Source organism: Haliotis rubra, unplaced genomic scaffold, assembly GCF_003918875.1.
Source record: "Haliotis rubra isolate DU_JTF1 unplaced genomic scaffold, ASM391887v1 Scf346, whole genome shotgun sequence".
Lineage (NCBI taxonomy): Eukaryota > Metazoa > Mollusca > Gastropoda > Lepetellida > Haliotidae > Haliotis > Haliotis rubra.
The window spans coordinates 1,008,398-1,022,541 of NW_025767020.1; the positions used below are offsets into that span (position 1 = coordinate 1,008,398).

Below are 14,144 nucleotides of genomic sequence, written 5' to 3' on the forward strand. Positions count from 1 at the left end.
TTGTTTAGTGTCACGTCACCTTAACCTTAAACTTTACCCAAACAATAACCCTAAACCTTACCCTAACCGTAACCAAAAGTAAACTCGCGTGCTACAAAGATGGTGGTAGGTATTCGATATTCTTTAGTCTTACCGTACATTCAATATCATACCAAAGGTAACACCTGCATGTGTATACTCAATATCTTACTGTGTTAAACCAAAAGAGTGCAAACCCTTGTAAATAAAGAAATATAGTTGAAAGCATGATGAGGGGCTCCTTGGCTTTAGTTCTATCAATTGTATTTCTGGATAATCGCCCAAAACGGAGCCAGAACACGTTTTTGACATCTACGGATCTTACTGGGGGGAGGGGTCATGTTTTTAAGAAGTTCAGAAATGAAATAGTTCCTCTTTAAAAGGCTGTATCTCAGTTTTCTTGGGATCAAAACAATTAGTGTTCTGGAATGGAAAGTTTGCACAATGGCTACTGGACATCAGTTATGGAAAGTTTCCAATGTCTAGATTTGATGGTTGGAGCTAAACACATTTTGGGAGCTAACTACTCAGAAAACTGCTGAAAACATGGCCAAAATCTGAAAACAAAAATAACTGCCAAACGGTACGTTTTAGCGACTTGACCCGTCCAGGCAAAATTGTTGGGAATTCAATTGTGCATCTGTACAAGAGATAAGGAAGAGTTGGAACAATTAGTTCTTGAGATATTTGCTGTCAAACTTTGAAATTGTGGAATTAATTTTGAATTATCTCCCCTTTGCTATTGAGCCTCGAGCCTAGAGATCTGTGTGATTTTTTGTAAGCGATTTGGAGCATTGGTTTAGGAGTTATGTTTGGTACAAAATTCGGCAGAATAATAAATAATAATAATAATAATCTGAACGATTACAATAGGTCTCCTGCCTAGAGGCAAGGCGCCCTAATAAGGCCTCTTTTACGAATACATTTGCATTACGAAATAAACACAACACATCCATGTAAATTCGCCAACCAAACTGCCGCTTCATGTTTGGCGTTTTCACAACTTACCGTATTAGTGTGCAAGCGTGATCAATACCGCGAGAAAATCAAGGGGGCTATCTTCTGATGGTCTTCCCCAAGGGAGGTAATTCTCATCGGAACATTCTCGTCATCGGACAAGTAAGGCACCTTCGATTATCTCTCTTTGACCGTTCCCAATCCTGCTTTTAAACTCAGGCGCAGTGCTGGTTCCCGGCTGCGCGCTAACGTTGACCGCGGTGATGATAAATTTGCATTTTCACGTCTGCCACATGCTCATTTACATATCACGTGGGTTTGCATTTTCACGTCTGCCACATGCTCATTTACATATCACGTGATCAGGACTTTAACTTACACAGCACCGATCCTATGGAACAGCCTGCCGCATCAAATGCGTTTAGGTCACGAAGTCCACAGAGCTGCCTGAGGCAGTGGTTTCTCATGCGACTCTTTCAGTATGCGTGAATGACTATTATTTTACTCCCATCGCTGTACCGTAGTATACCGCCATCAACAAAATCAACATCAAATTTAGGATTTTGTCCAACAACACAGCACGCTTAAGATAGCTGTGGAACAGCTTTTATTATCAGTCACACATACACCAGAGGATCATCCGATACATAAATTGTGCACAATAATAGTTCTATCATTCATATTAATCTTACCCCGACCTCCAGAATTGATTGACATATTACTAGGCTCATCTGTGCATCAAAAATTTAAAATCTAAATTTATCAAACCTGTGTAGACACATAAGGATTTAAACTCAGAGATTAGTGACATGTATCATACATGCATGCACGTGCCACGTTCCGTGACGTCAGTGGGATTGAGACGTGCAATACGTTATGCAGCATTCCGGGAAGAGAGAAACAGAGCAAATGAATGCCACACAATACTGACACTTTGGAAAGCTCAACCCCTACCCCTTGCGATCGTTCAAAAATTAAACGGCTATTGAAACGCAAAGCATGCCAAGGCTCACGTCTGCACAACGTCATGAGGCCATTGGGATGGTCCGTGGGGAAAGTCTCAACAAGTGGCTGCACAATTCCACTGCCACCGGAACACCATTTCTGCACTGGTGAGACGCTACCAGAACACAAATGACATCATCCATCGGCCACGTTCTGGACGTCCAGTGTAATGGGACTCTCCCAGGAATCACTGCCTAGTCGAACCCACCAAGAACTTTCCGGAGAATATGAAGGCTCCCAAACACTGCAGCCTTTTGCATTACCCAGAGTGTCAGAAGGGCTGTGCTCCCGGTGGAGAACCCGGGCACTCTCCTGATCTGCGCCAAGAGATCAGGGGGTACCAAACCAAAGGCACCGACAACAATGGGGAGTATGACGACAGTGTACTTGAGATGCAAGCGAGACATTTCAAAGGCGAGGTCCGCATATTTAGCATGCTTTTCCTGAATTTTGTCAATCACGTTGCTGTCAAAAGGGACAGAAAATTCAATTATATATTATTATTATTATGCAACTATAACTGCAGCAATGAGCAGTTTTACAACCTATCTTAATGATTGTTTGTATAGTTGTTGTGTAATTTCTACAGCAGCACAAGTGGTCAAATGTTTTTTTGTCACTATGTCCCAACGAATATCATTCTCCCACCCAGAGATCCATTTCGCTGGACTGTGGATGAGGCTCGACGTTGACCACAAGGAACTCCGGACAGGAAAGTGAATTAGCAATGTTTGAATGCATGTAACACGATTGGAGCAAAGTTCCGTCTGTGGTAAGATCCGTTTTGCACATTACAGGAGATATAGATCTACAGTAAAATATTATAATTGAATCACTTAATCGCATATCAAAATTAAAATGCTGAATAAGATTTTTTTCTTTCTTAAGTCAACATTAAAAGTAAAATTCTTTAAAAACTACTCGCATTCCGGAAACTACCGAGAGTTGGTATCAAAAGACCTGACGTCATAGTAGCCGATCGACTTACAGAAGATCGCGGCTCTTAACGTATAGAGTTTAGAAGTTCACTAATGTTATCGATGGCATATTTTAGCGGGATATAAAATGTCCTTTGAAGGACTGTAAGACCTTAAAAAGTGACAGTCGACTTTCGCGTGACATCTCTAATGGTCACGGGAAAGCAGCCGAATTTATGGGAAAAAAAACAGAAACCTGATAGAGACTGTTATGACCGACACTGAGTTGTCCTTTGATGTTGAATGAGAAGCTGAATGTTTGATGATAACGAACTAACTGAGTTGAGTTTTACGCCGCTTTTAGCAATATTCCAGCAATATCACGGCGGGGGACACCAGAAATGGGCTTCACACATTGTACCCATGTGGGGAATCGAACCCGGGTCTTCGGCGTGACGAGCGGACGCTTAACCACTAGGCTACCCTTTGATGATAAATTCAAGTCGAATTCAACCATTACCTCCTTAAACTGAAAATGTTTAAGTGCATTAATTCCCGCCTTTACATCTTCATTCATACAACGTGCCATATATCAAAACCACATATAGGTTTGTTTTTTTCAGTCATGATAGAAAACGTGGGCAGCTTGCTAACACTAACACTTGATGGTTGTTATCTTAGCGTCTGTGTTAACGATGAAAGTGGTACGTGTATTCACTGTAGGCCTGTAATGCTTGTCATGTATTACCTCTGATATAATGTCACACAGCTGTGTAGACAAACATATAGATAGTGAGTGAGTGAGTTCGGTTTTACGCCGCTTTTAGAAATATTCCAGCAATATCACGGCGGGGGACACCAGAAATGGGCTTAACACATTGTACCCATGTGGGGAATCGAACCCGGGTCTTCGGCGTGACGAGCGAACGCCTTAACCACTAGGCTACCCCACCGCCCCAACAGATAGATAGATAGATAGACAGGGTTTATTAAGGGTCAATCAATGTTCGGTCACGGTGATCTAAAAAACATGGACTACTCTTGGCAGAAAAATGGTTAATAGCATGAGCAATGACTCTCGTCTCCAACAGTTCGATGTTACGCAAACAACCACGTCAACATTGTGCCCACCCGGTCTCCAATACAGAGTATTCACTTAAAACTTGACAAAACTATTTCGGACATTTTGAAACCACTACGAGGCTGAAAATGTCACCAAAACCCTTGAAGTTCTTAACACCATGTTAACGTAACCATGTCGAATTATCATTTCTTGGTTGTTTCATTATAGCTACCGTCAAATGTGGGTGTTTAGTTTCGTTTATGTAGCTCTATAGCGCAGGTGAGGAATCAAACCTTGGTATGAGGCGTGTCGAGCGAACACTTTAACCACTTGGCCATTACCACCGCCCCTATCATACACTGGTTGATCCAGAACATGCTCCCAACACGTGTCCTTACCAATTGTGGCGTTATCGAAGATCCTGAGATCGTGCTTGCCGAACTTTCCTATCCGGCACATGCATCTGTTGCCACTGTCCCACAGAACCTCGCACGTCCCCTCTCCGCCCACGCTGACCACCGTGCCTAGGTGACCTTCACCTCCATCACGCTCCTCACTTGACCAATCAGGGCCTCGTAAGACACGTAGGCCCACTGACATATTTTCAGGTCAGTGGGTCAAGTTTAGAAAAAATATCCTGCAATGATAAAAATAAGAGTTGCATATCGTTCAAAGACAGAGGCAAGCCCCTTTATCAACTTTTCATATGAAAGTCTCCAACTGAAATAAAAGCAGCTTCTCCATTCCAAAATCATTCCAAAAGAAACTTCTTTCGGCCTTGACCTCAATGGAGGCAACATGTAGAGATGTTCCCGGCAATGAATCCGGCAATCAACTTTCACAATAACATTAAACGTGACATTCACAATAGCATCAAAAATGACCTTGACCGAGTTATAAAAGCAAGATGTGTGGTCGGGAAGGTTATCCTACCAACAAGGTACGTGGACGTCCTACCACTACAGGACAAGTTGCAGAAACACAAAGGACGTGACCGTCTTAACAGGGACAGGTTGCCTTGCCACAAAGGAATAGCCTGCCTTGCCACTAAGCAATAGGTTGCCTTGCCACTAAGGAATAGGCCGCCTTACCACGAAGGAATAGGCTGTCTTACCACGAAGGAATAGGCTGTCTTACCACTATGGGACGGGTTGCCTTACCACGAAGGAATAGGCTGCCTTACCACTATGGGACGGATTGCCTTACCACTAAGGAATAGGCTGCCTTACCACTATGCGACGGGTTGCCTTACCACTAAGGAATAGGCTGCCTTACCACTATGCGACGGGTTGCCTTACCACTAAGGAATAGGCTGCCTTACCACTATGCGACGGGTTGCCTTACCACTAAGGAATAGGCTGCCTTACCACTATGGGACGGGTTGCCTTACCACTAAGGAATAGGCTGCCTTACCACTATGGGACAGGTTGCCTTACCACGAAGGATGGGTTTCCTTAACACAGGGGGCTACGTTGCCCTGATATCAAGCGTTATGATATCTTATTGTTTAGATATCATTTCAGCCACAAATGTTATACGGAGTCAAAATTTCAGTGACTAAAGAACAAGTTCAGTTGTCTGCATGCAAGCGTTATTTAAATGTGTAGTTGTCGAATTCCAATTAGCAGGTGGAGACGTGTGTAAAGCTGTCCTAATCCATTGCTTGTTTTGAAACGTGTCAAATACTGGCCTCTTATCAACATGCTTGAATCTCGTTTACCCAAACAATTTTAAATATGGTACGTTTGTAAGATGAACAAGGCCACGTACATTGGTTATATAACGATACTCAAAATTGTTATTGTCCAGTTATTATAAACATATTACACCATCGTTTTAAAGAAAATGATTTTTGCAGTTTGGCATCAACGATTTATCAGAAAGTCAACACATTTTAACACATGTACATCACGTGAGTTCCTCGTGAATGCAGATAATGAAGTTTGTAACTTAATTTACATCGAAAACTCGAGAGAGAGAGAGAGAGAGAGAGAGAGAGAGAGAGAGGGAGAGAGAGAGAGAGAGAGGAGAGATAATAGAGAGAGGGCAGGAGGGAGGGAGAGAGAGAGGGGAGAGGGAGAGAAGAGACAGAGAGGGGCAGGGCGAGAGGGGGGGGAGAAGAGAGACTGAACGCCTTAACCATTAGGTCACAACACCACCTCAGGGTGAGAGACAACAATTTCCTCGATTAGTAGGAACTCTTTTCATGCACTTTCGGGGTCAATTGTACTTTTCTAACAGCATGGACCATGTCCAAAAAAAACCTTCCCACCAGCCATAGAAAAGTATGGCTGAGCGAAGTGGTTGAAGCTAATTAACTGAGTTTGATTCCCCATAATGACACAATGTATGTCCCCTGCCGTTAAACACTTGACTGGTCACAATGATCGATGTGTTCAATAAGTGGCCTTATATAACAGTCGGCGTGTTGTTACCGGGTCTACAAAGGCATTTACAGCCGGGCTGGCTCTCTGCCACGTGTACCGTTACATGTTTACTGCGAAGGAACGCGGTGTGCATTACAATATGGAATTCATGAAAGGTTTCGGATTAAAACTGCACACCTCTGTGTTCAAACAGTTTGCATACCTTGTTGCAGACAGTCTTTGTAAATGTACAATGATTAAGATAATTTTGTAGGTCACACAATGATATGATGTTGCATGTAAGGTATACCCTTGTGCGCACACACTGGAGTTACAAAATAGATTTAAATTACCTATGTAACAATGCAGTTGCGAAAACAGATTTTTTGTGTATATATGGCAAAAGAAATCACAGGCGGGATTTGGACACACAGCCTCACATGACATTCAGATATACAAAGACACCAATCCACATCAGCAAGGTTGTGTATGGACGACCGCGAGCAGGAAGAGCTATTTTGAGGGAACACCGGGGCGTGGAGGTAGAGCTCCGCGTACATCTTGTATGTCCGAGCTGGATCTACCCTCACAGCTTGTATGTCTGAGCTGGATCTCCCCTCACATCTTGTATGTTTGAACTGGATCTCCACTCACATCTTGTATGTCTGAGCTGGATCTCCCCTCACATCTTGTATGTCTGAGCTGGATCTCCCCTCACAGCTTGTATGTCTGAGCTGGATCTCCCCTCACATCTTGTATGTCTGACCTGGATCTCCTCTCACATCTTGTATGTCTGACCTGGATCTCTTCTCACATCTTGTATGTCTGACCTGGATCTCCCCTCACATCTTGTATGTCTGACCTGGATCTCCCCTCACATCTTGTATGTCCGAGCTGGATCTCCCCTCACATCTTCTATGTCTGAGCTGGATCTCCCCTCACATCTTGTATGTCTGACCTGGATCTCCCCTCACATCTTGTATGTCCGACCTGGATCTCCCCTCACATCTTGTATGTCCGACCTGGATCTCCCTCACATCTTGTATGTCTGACCTGGATCTCCCCTCACATCTTGTATGTCTGACCTGGATCTCCCTCACATCTTGTATGTCTGACCTGGATCTCCCCTCACATCTTGTATGTCTGACCTGGATCTCCCTCACATCTTGTATGTCTGACCTGGATCTCCCCTCACATCTTGTATGTCTGACCTGGATCTCCCTCACATCTTGTATGTCTGACCTGGATCTCCCTCACATCTTGTATGTCTGACCTGGATCTCCCCTCACATCTTGTATGTCCGACCTGGATCTCCCTCACATCTTGTATGTCTGACCTGGATCTCCCCACATATTGTATGTCTGACCTGGATCTCCCCTCACATCTTGTATGTCTGAGGCTGGATCTCCCTCACATCTTGTATGTCTGACCTGGATCTCCCTCACATCTTGAATGTCTGAGCTGGATCTCCCTTTCTCACATCTTTGTGTGTCTGACCTGGATCTCCTCACATCTTGTATGTCTGACCTGGATCTCCTCACATCTTGTATGTCTGACCTGGATCCCTCACATCTTTGTATGTCCGACCTGGATCTCCCTCACATCTTGTATGTCTGACCTGGATCTCCCTCACATCTTGTATGTCCGACCTGGATCTCTCCTCATCTTTGTATGTCTGAGCTGGATCTCCCTTCACATCTTGTATGTCCGACCTGGATCTCCCTCACATCTTGCATATGTCCGACCTGGATCTCCCTCACATCTTGTATGTCCGACCTGGATCTCCTCATCTTGTATGTCCGACCTGGATGTCCCTTACATCTTGTATGTCCGACCTGGATGTCTCCTTCACATCTTTGTATGTCTGACCTGGATCTCCCTCACATCTTGTATGTCCGACCTGGATCTCTCCCCTACATCTTGTATGTCCGACCTGGATCTCCCTCACATCTTGTATGTCTGACCTGGATCTCCTCACATCTTGTATGTCTGACCTGGATCTCCCCTCACATCTTTGTATGTCTGACCTGGATCTCCCCTCACATCTTGTATGTCTGACCTGGATCTCCTCACATCTTGTATGTCTGACCTGGATCTCCCTCACATCTTGTATGTCTGACCTGGATCTCTTCTCACATCGTGTATGTCTGACCTGGATCTCCCTCACATCTTGTATGTCTGACCTGGATCTCCCCTCACATCTTGTATGTCTGACCTGGATCTCCCCTCACATCTTGTATGTCCGACCTGGATCTCCCTCACATCTTGTATGTCTGACCTGGATCTCTTCTCACATCGTGTATGTCTGACCTGGATCTCCCTCACATCTTGTATGTCTGACCTGGATCTCCCCTCACATCTTGTATGTCTGACCTGGATCTCCCTCACATCTTGTATGCCTGACCTGGATCTCCCCTCACATCTTGTATGTCTGAGCTGGATCGCCCCTCACATCTTGTATGTCTGACCTGGATCTCCCCTCACATCTTGTATTGTATGTCTGACCTGGATCTCCACTCACATCTTGTATGTCTGAGCTGGATCGCCCCTCACATCTTGTATGTCTGACCTGGATCTCCTCTCACATCTTGTATGTCTGAGCTGGATCTCCCCTCACATCTTGTATGTCTGACCTGGATCGCCCCTCACATCTTGTATGTCTGAGCTGGATCTCCCCTCACATCTTGTATGTCTGAGCTGGATCTCCCTCACATCTTGTATGTCTGACCTGGATCTCCCTCACATCTTGTATGTCTGAGCTGGATCGCCCCTCACATCTTGTATGTCTGAGCTGGATCTCCCCTCACATCTTGTATGTCTGAGCTGGATCTCCCTCACATCTTGAATGTCTGACCTGGATCTCCCCTCACATCTTGTATGTCTGACCTGGATCTTCCCTCACATCTTGTATGTCTGACCTGGATCTCCTCTCACATCTTGTATGTCCGACCTGGATCTTCCTCACATCTTGTATGTCTGACCTGGATCTCCCCTCACATCTTGTATGTCTGACCTGGATCTTCCCTCACATCTTGTATGTCTGACCTGGATCTCCTCTCACATCTTGTATGTCTGACCTGGATCTCCCTCACATCTTGAATGTCTGACCTGGATCTCCCCTCACATCTTGTATGTCTGAGCTGGATCTTCCCTCACATCTTGTATGTCTGACCTGGATCTTCCCTCACATCTTGTATGTCTGACCTGGATCTTCCTCACATCTTGTATGTCTGACCTGGATCTTCCCTCACATCTTGTATGTCTGACCTGGATCTCCCCTCACATCTTGTATGTCTGACCTGGATCTCCCCTCACATCTTGTATGTCTGACCTCGATCTCCCCTCACATCTTGTATGTCTGACCTGGATCTCCCCTCACATCTTGTATGTCTGACCTGTATCTCCCTCACATCTTGTATGTCTGACCTGGATCTCCCTCACATCTTGTATGTCTGACCTGGATCTCCCCTCATCTTTGTATGTCTGACCTGATCTCCTCACATCTTGTATGTCTGACCTGGATCTCCCTCACATCTTGTATGTCTGAGCTGGATCTCCCCTCACATCTTGTATGTCTGACCTGGATCTCCCTCACATCTTGTATGTCTGACCTGGATCTCCCCTCACATCTTGTATGTCTGACCTGGATCTCCCTCACATCTTGTATGTCCGACCTGGATCTCCCCTCACATCTTGTATGTCTGGACCTGGATCTCCCCTCACATCTTGTATGTCTGACCTGGATCTCCCTCACATCTTGTATGTCTGACCTGGATCTCCCTCACATCTTGTATGTCCGACCTGGATCTCCCTCACATCTTGTATGTCTGACCTGGATCTCCCTCACATCTTGTATGTCTGACCTGGATCTCCCTCACATCTTGTATGTCTGAGCTGGATCTCCCTCACATCTTGTATGTCTGAGCTGGATCTCCCTCACATCTTGTATGTCTGAGCTGGATCTCCCCTCACATCTTGTATGTCTGAGCTGGATCTCCCTCACATCTTGTATGTCTGACCTGGATCTCCCCTCACATCTTGTATGTCTGACCTGGATCTCCCCTCACATCTTGTATGTCTGACCTGGATCTCCCTCACATCTTGTATGTCTGACCTGGATCTCCCTTCACATCTTGTATGTCTGACCTGGATCTCCCTCACATCTTGTATTGTATGTCTGACCTGGATCTCCACTCACATCTTGTATGTCTGAGCTGGAGCTTCCCATCACGATGGGTCATGTGATGTCAGAGCACCTTCATTGCGTATTTGTTGTGTTGTGATTATTCCGAGACAGTGGTGTTGATGTTGTACATCATTTCCCCGATAGCTCAATTGTGACAGCACAGTTTCCAGTGAAACAAAAATAATTTGAAAATAACGACAATTGACGGCATATTACAGTGAATATTACTTCCCAGAAGTAGCGTCATAACGAGGTACGGCACCGTCTGCTACAGAATGCGCAGTAATATAAGGGTAATGCTAGTTTTTAGGGCTTTAACATTTGCAGAAGCCCGAGGTCTTCCGTTAATTGCCCGACGAAGGAGGGCAGTTGAAAAGACCGAGGGCTTCTGCAAATGATAATGCCCTCAAAAATAGCATTACCGTTATTATTGCTAAAATACATGGAATTTGTGTTGAAAAGAAAAAGGAAACAATGAAGGAATTTGACTGTAAGTTTACCCAATTCAACTTCTGGCGGGGTTGACTGCCCGAATGCATTTACGTCATCGAACAATTCAAGAGACGTCCCAACAGAAAGTGACGATATTCGACCTTGGCCTTTAACAAGACCATAGCCTGCAACATGTCAAACTATGTCACTATATAGTCAGTGTTCGGTTTTGGTCCATCAACAGCCTTAATAGTGCAATTGTTAAGGTTAATTGTTAACAAGAAAGCCAATATCACCGCTATTTAAAGCGGGAATTCGGGTTGCTTTGACTTGTTTGACCCAGAATATCTGCCATTCGAAAGCCAATAAATGTCGAATGAACCGTAAGCCCGCGTACCCACTATGGCGTCACTTGACAACAGAACTGATAGTGGCCCGTCAAATTTCTGATATTGGGAGTATTTTGGCTATAAGTAATCAATATTTGCAAATGAAATGTGTTGAGGCCTGCCAAATGATATAAACAATGATAACACGCTGGTGATTTAATATCAACTAAACACCTCTTTATCAAACCGTTTCATTCCGTGGTCAGCATGGAGTAGAAAGACACCTTTGTCAGAATTCTATTTTTAGAACAAAGGTAAGTTTCTGTCACTCAGGTGAGGGTTAGTTTTTATTACATAACATTGATTATACCTTGACGTAAGTTTTGTTCAACAACAATAACAAATCTTGAAAGTAAAACTCAACGTCGGTTTGTGGAGGTATCAATTTCAGTGTGACGCACTAACCGACATTTCCATAAAGGACGGTATCTACCTTTCGTATTCAAACTTTCCGACGACAGACTATACAAATACTACCTTATTGTTTCAGTTCAGTCATTACGATTTTATTTGCCTACCTGTGGTAAACAGATTGATAGTAATTAGAACTCACCCCGCTGCGAAATTTGTCCCCGCAAGGAAGTGTAACTGCGTTTGTCGGGGTTATTCACATACAGTGGGTTTTCCCCACACTACTTTCGTTTTCCAATTATGGAACGTGAAATTAGGATTGTGCCATTTTGAAGATTATTGCTCCCATACAGCGGCGTGAATGAGACTAAGTCTCAGAAAATACTATATATTTTTGTGTATAAAAAACGAAAATAAGCTCTACTGTTGTTTTGGTTTGTTTGTTTGTTGTTGTTGTTGTTTCACGCCGCACTTGAAGCAGTATTCCAGCTGCATGGCGTCGGTCTCTAATAATTGAGTCTTGAGTAGATTATCCATAGTCCAGCATATAACTAGACGACTTTGCACTATACCAAGTATATTCATATGTACTAGACAATCCGGACCGCCTCCGTGGTGTACTAGTTAGAGCGTCCGCCCGGGGAGCGGAAGGTCGCGGGTTCGATCCCCGACCGCGTCATACCAAAAGACGTTAAAATATGGTACTTGTTGGTCCCAGCCTGGCGCTCGGCATAATGGGTAGAACAAGGACTGGTCAGCTCGGAGTCAGTATAATGTGTCTGAGTGGGGTATTCATGCTTCACTGCGGCATGGTATCTCAGTGGGCTAGCACTATAAAACCAGCTTAAGTCTGGGCTAGTACAAGCAGCCGCACATACACATACACACGCATGCACGTCGTCATATGAGCGAAATATTCTCAAGCACGACGTTAAGCTCAATTTCACCTCACCTCACCTTCTAGACAATCCAGTGATCAACAGTATGAGCATCGATCTTCGCAATAGTGATACGATGATATGCACTGAGTTGAACTACAGCAAGCAAGTCTAACCACCACATCCCGTAAGTCGCCTCTTACAAGGATTGGTTGCTGAAGACCAATTCTAACCCGGAGGTTCACAGGTTTACAACTGGGATGGAGAAATCACACATTTACTCCATTCACAACTTTTGCGTTAGTCAGTCTGGGTGGGAAAATAATTTGGTTCGGGTACTGCGATGCAAATAGTGAGTGTGCATGTGGGCCCATGTTTGCTTGTTTCAGACACATGTCGCTTTCATGTGCTTGCCCACTCTGATAGCATGCAGAAGTTTACCATTGACATTATAACGAACTCCGAACTGGCTTGTTTTGTTACCTTGCCAAACGCCAGCCTGGGTAAAATTGAGTTTGTGCAGGTTTTGACCACACTTTAGAAGGGTAGCAGGTGGTTTATGTACGCTTTAACCAAAGGTTTGGGTGTGGATTTGGCGCACTTGATAAATATCTTCATTATCATCTTCTAACCCCCTCCGCTCTCCTCTCAGACAATGGATATGTGTTAGAGCCTTTTATATGTTTTACATATGTAACGAACTGCTACCAGTCGAGAAAGAGATACATTTGATGGCCTACAAATTTTGATGTTAGTACACACCCTTTGTATAGAATATATTTGAAACCCAGGTCTCAAACAGATTGAATGTTTGCACTTAAATACCTCATCACCTGTGCATTAGTGGTGGTCGGATTAATTGAAATAATCGAAGATTGATCGCAGTGATTAAACGACCAAGCAATCGATCATGTTTTCTCATATTCGAACACAAACAATTCTGGAACATTTGTTTGCATTAATAATATATTTCACAAGGCTGGTTTTGCCTGTCATTAAATTTACATTTCATAATCACTACAAGCTCGTTCCATGTCATGACTGAATTTATCTTAAAGACTTCAAGAAATTTATGTTCCTAACATACTAGTCATCCTTTAAAGATGTGAAATTTACAAATGCATCTTGGGCAAATTGCAAAAAAACACCAAAGAACTACATGTTTTTTCTTTATTTTTATTTTCATTAACAAAAATAACCCGGCAAATTTTATAAATGACGCTAACCAGTTATTTTCGATGATTGATCGGTTGTAATGAACCAACCATCAATTATGAGATTTTAACCAATTCCCAACACTACTGTGCATGTAACTCAAATCGGATTCCACGTTAGAGTTCAGGTCCCCACCAACATGTTTCTGCGACTAAAATGGACAAGTATCGATGACAGTTGACTTCAAGTCAAAGCACCCTCACGACCCTCACGACACGGAGCATGCTCATCATGTCATTCACTGGTTGATCGTTCGTAGACGTGATCCGCCTATGTGGTGGTGGATCTTGGCTTTGAGAAAAGGTGGTCAACCAATTTCGAATTTTTCCAAATCCAACTCAGGTCCTTAACACAAAAGAAAGCCTTC

At 43.9% G+C, this 14,144-nt stretch overlaps 1 protein-coding gene across 1 annotated transcript in view; it reads right to left on the reverse strand.

The window, feature by feature from the left end:
* Window positions 1-11,950, reverse strand: part of LOC124284844 (E3 ubiquitin-protein ligase MIB2-like) — a 36,426-nt gene extending 24,476 nt beyond the window's left edge. The window contains exons 1-2 of the mRNA XM_046720964.1: window positions 11,887-11,950; window positions 4,359-4,597 (exon numbers count right to left, since the gene is read on the reverse strand). Coding sequence (XP_046576920.1) covers window positions 4,359-4,560 — 202 coding nt within the window. The 5' untranslated portion in view covers window positions 4,561-4,597; window positions 11,887-11,950. The remainder of the gene's footprint in view (window positions 1-4,358; window positions 4,598-11,886) is intronic.
* Window positions 11,951-14,144: the final 2,194 nt, after the last annotated feature.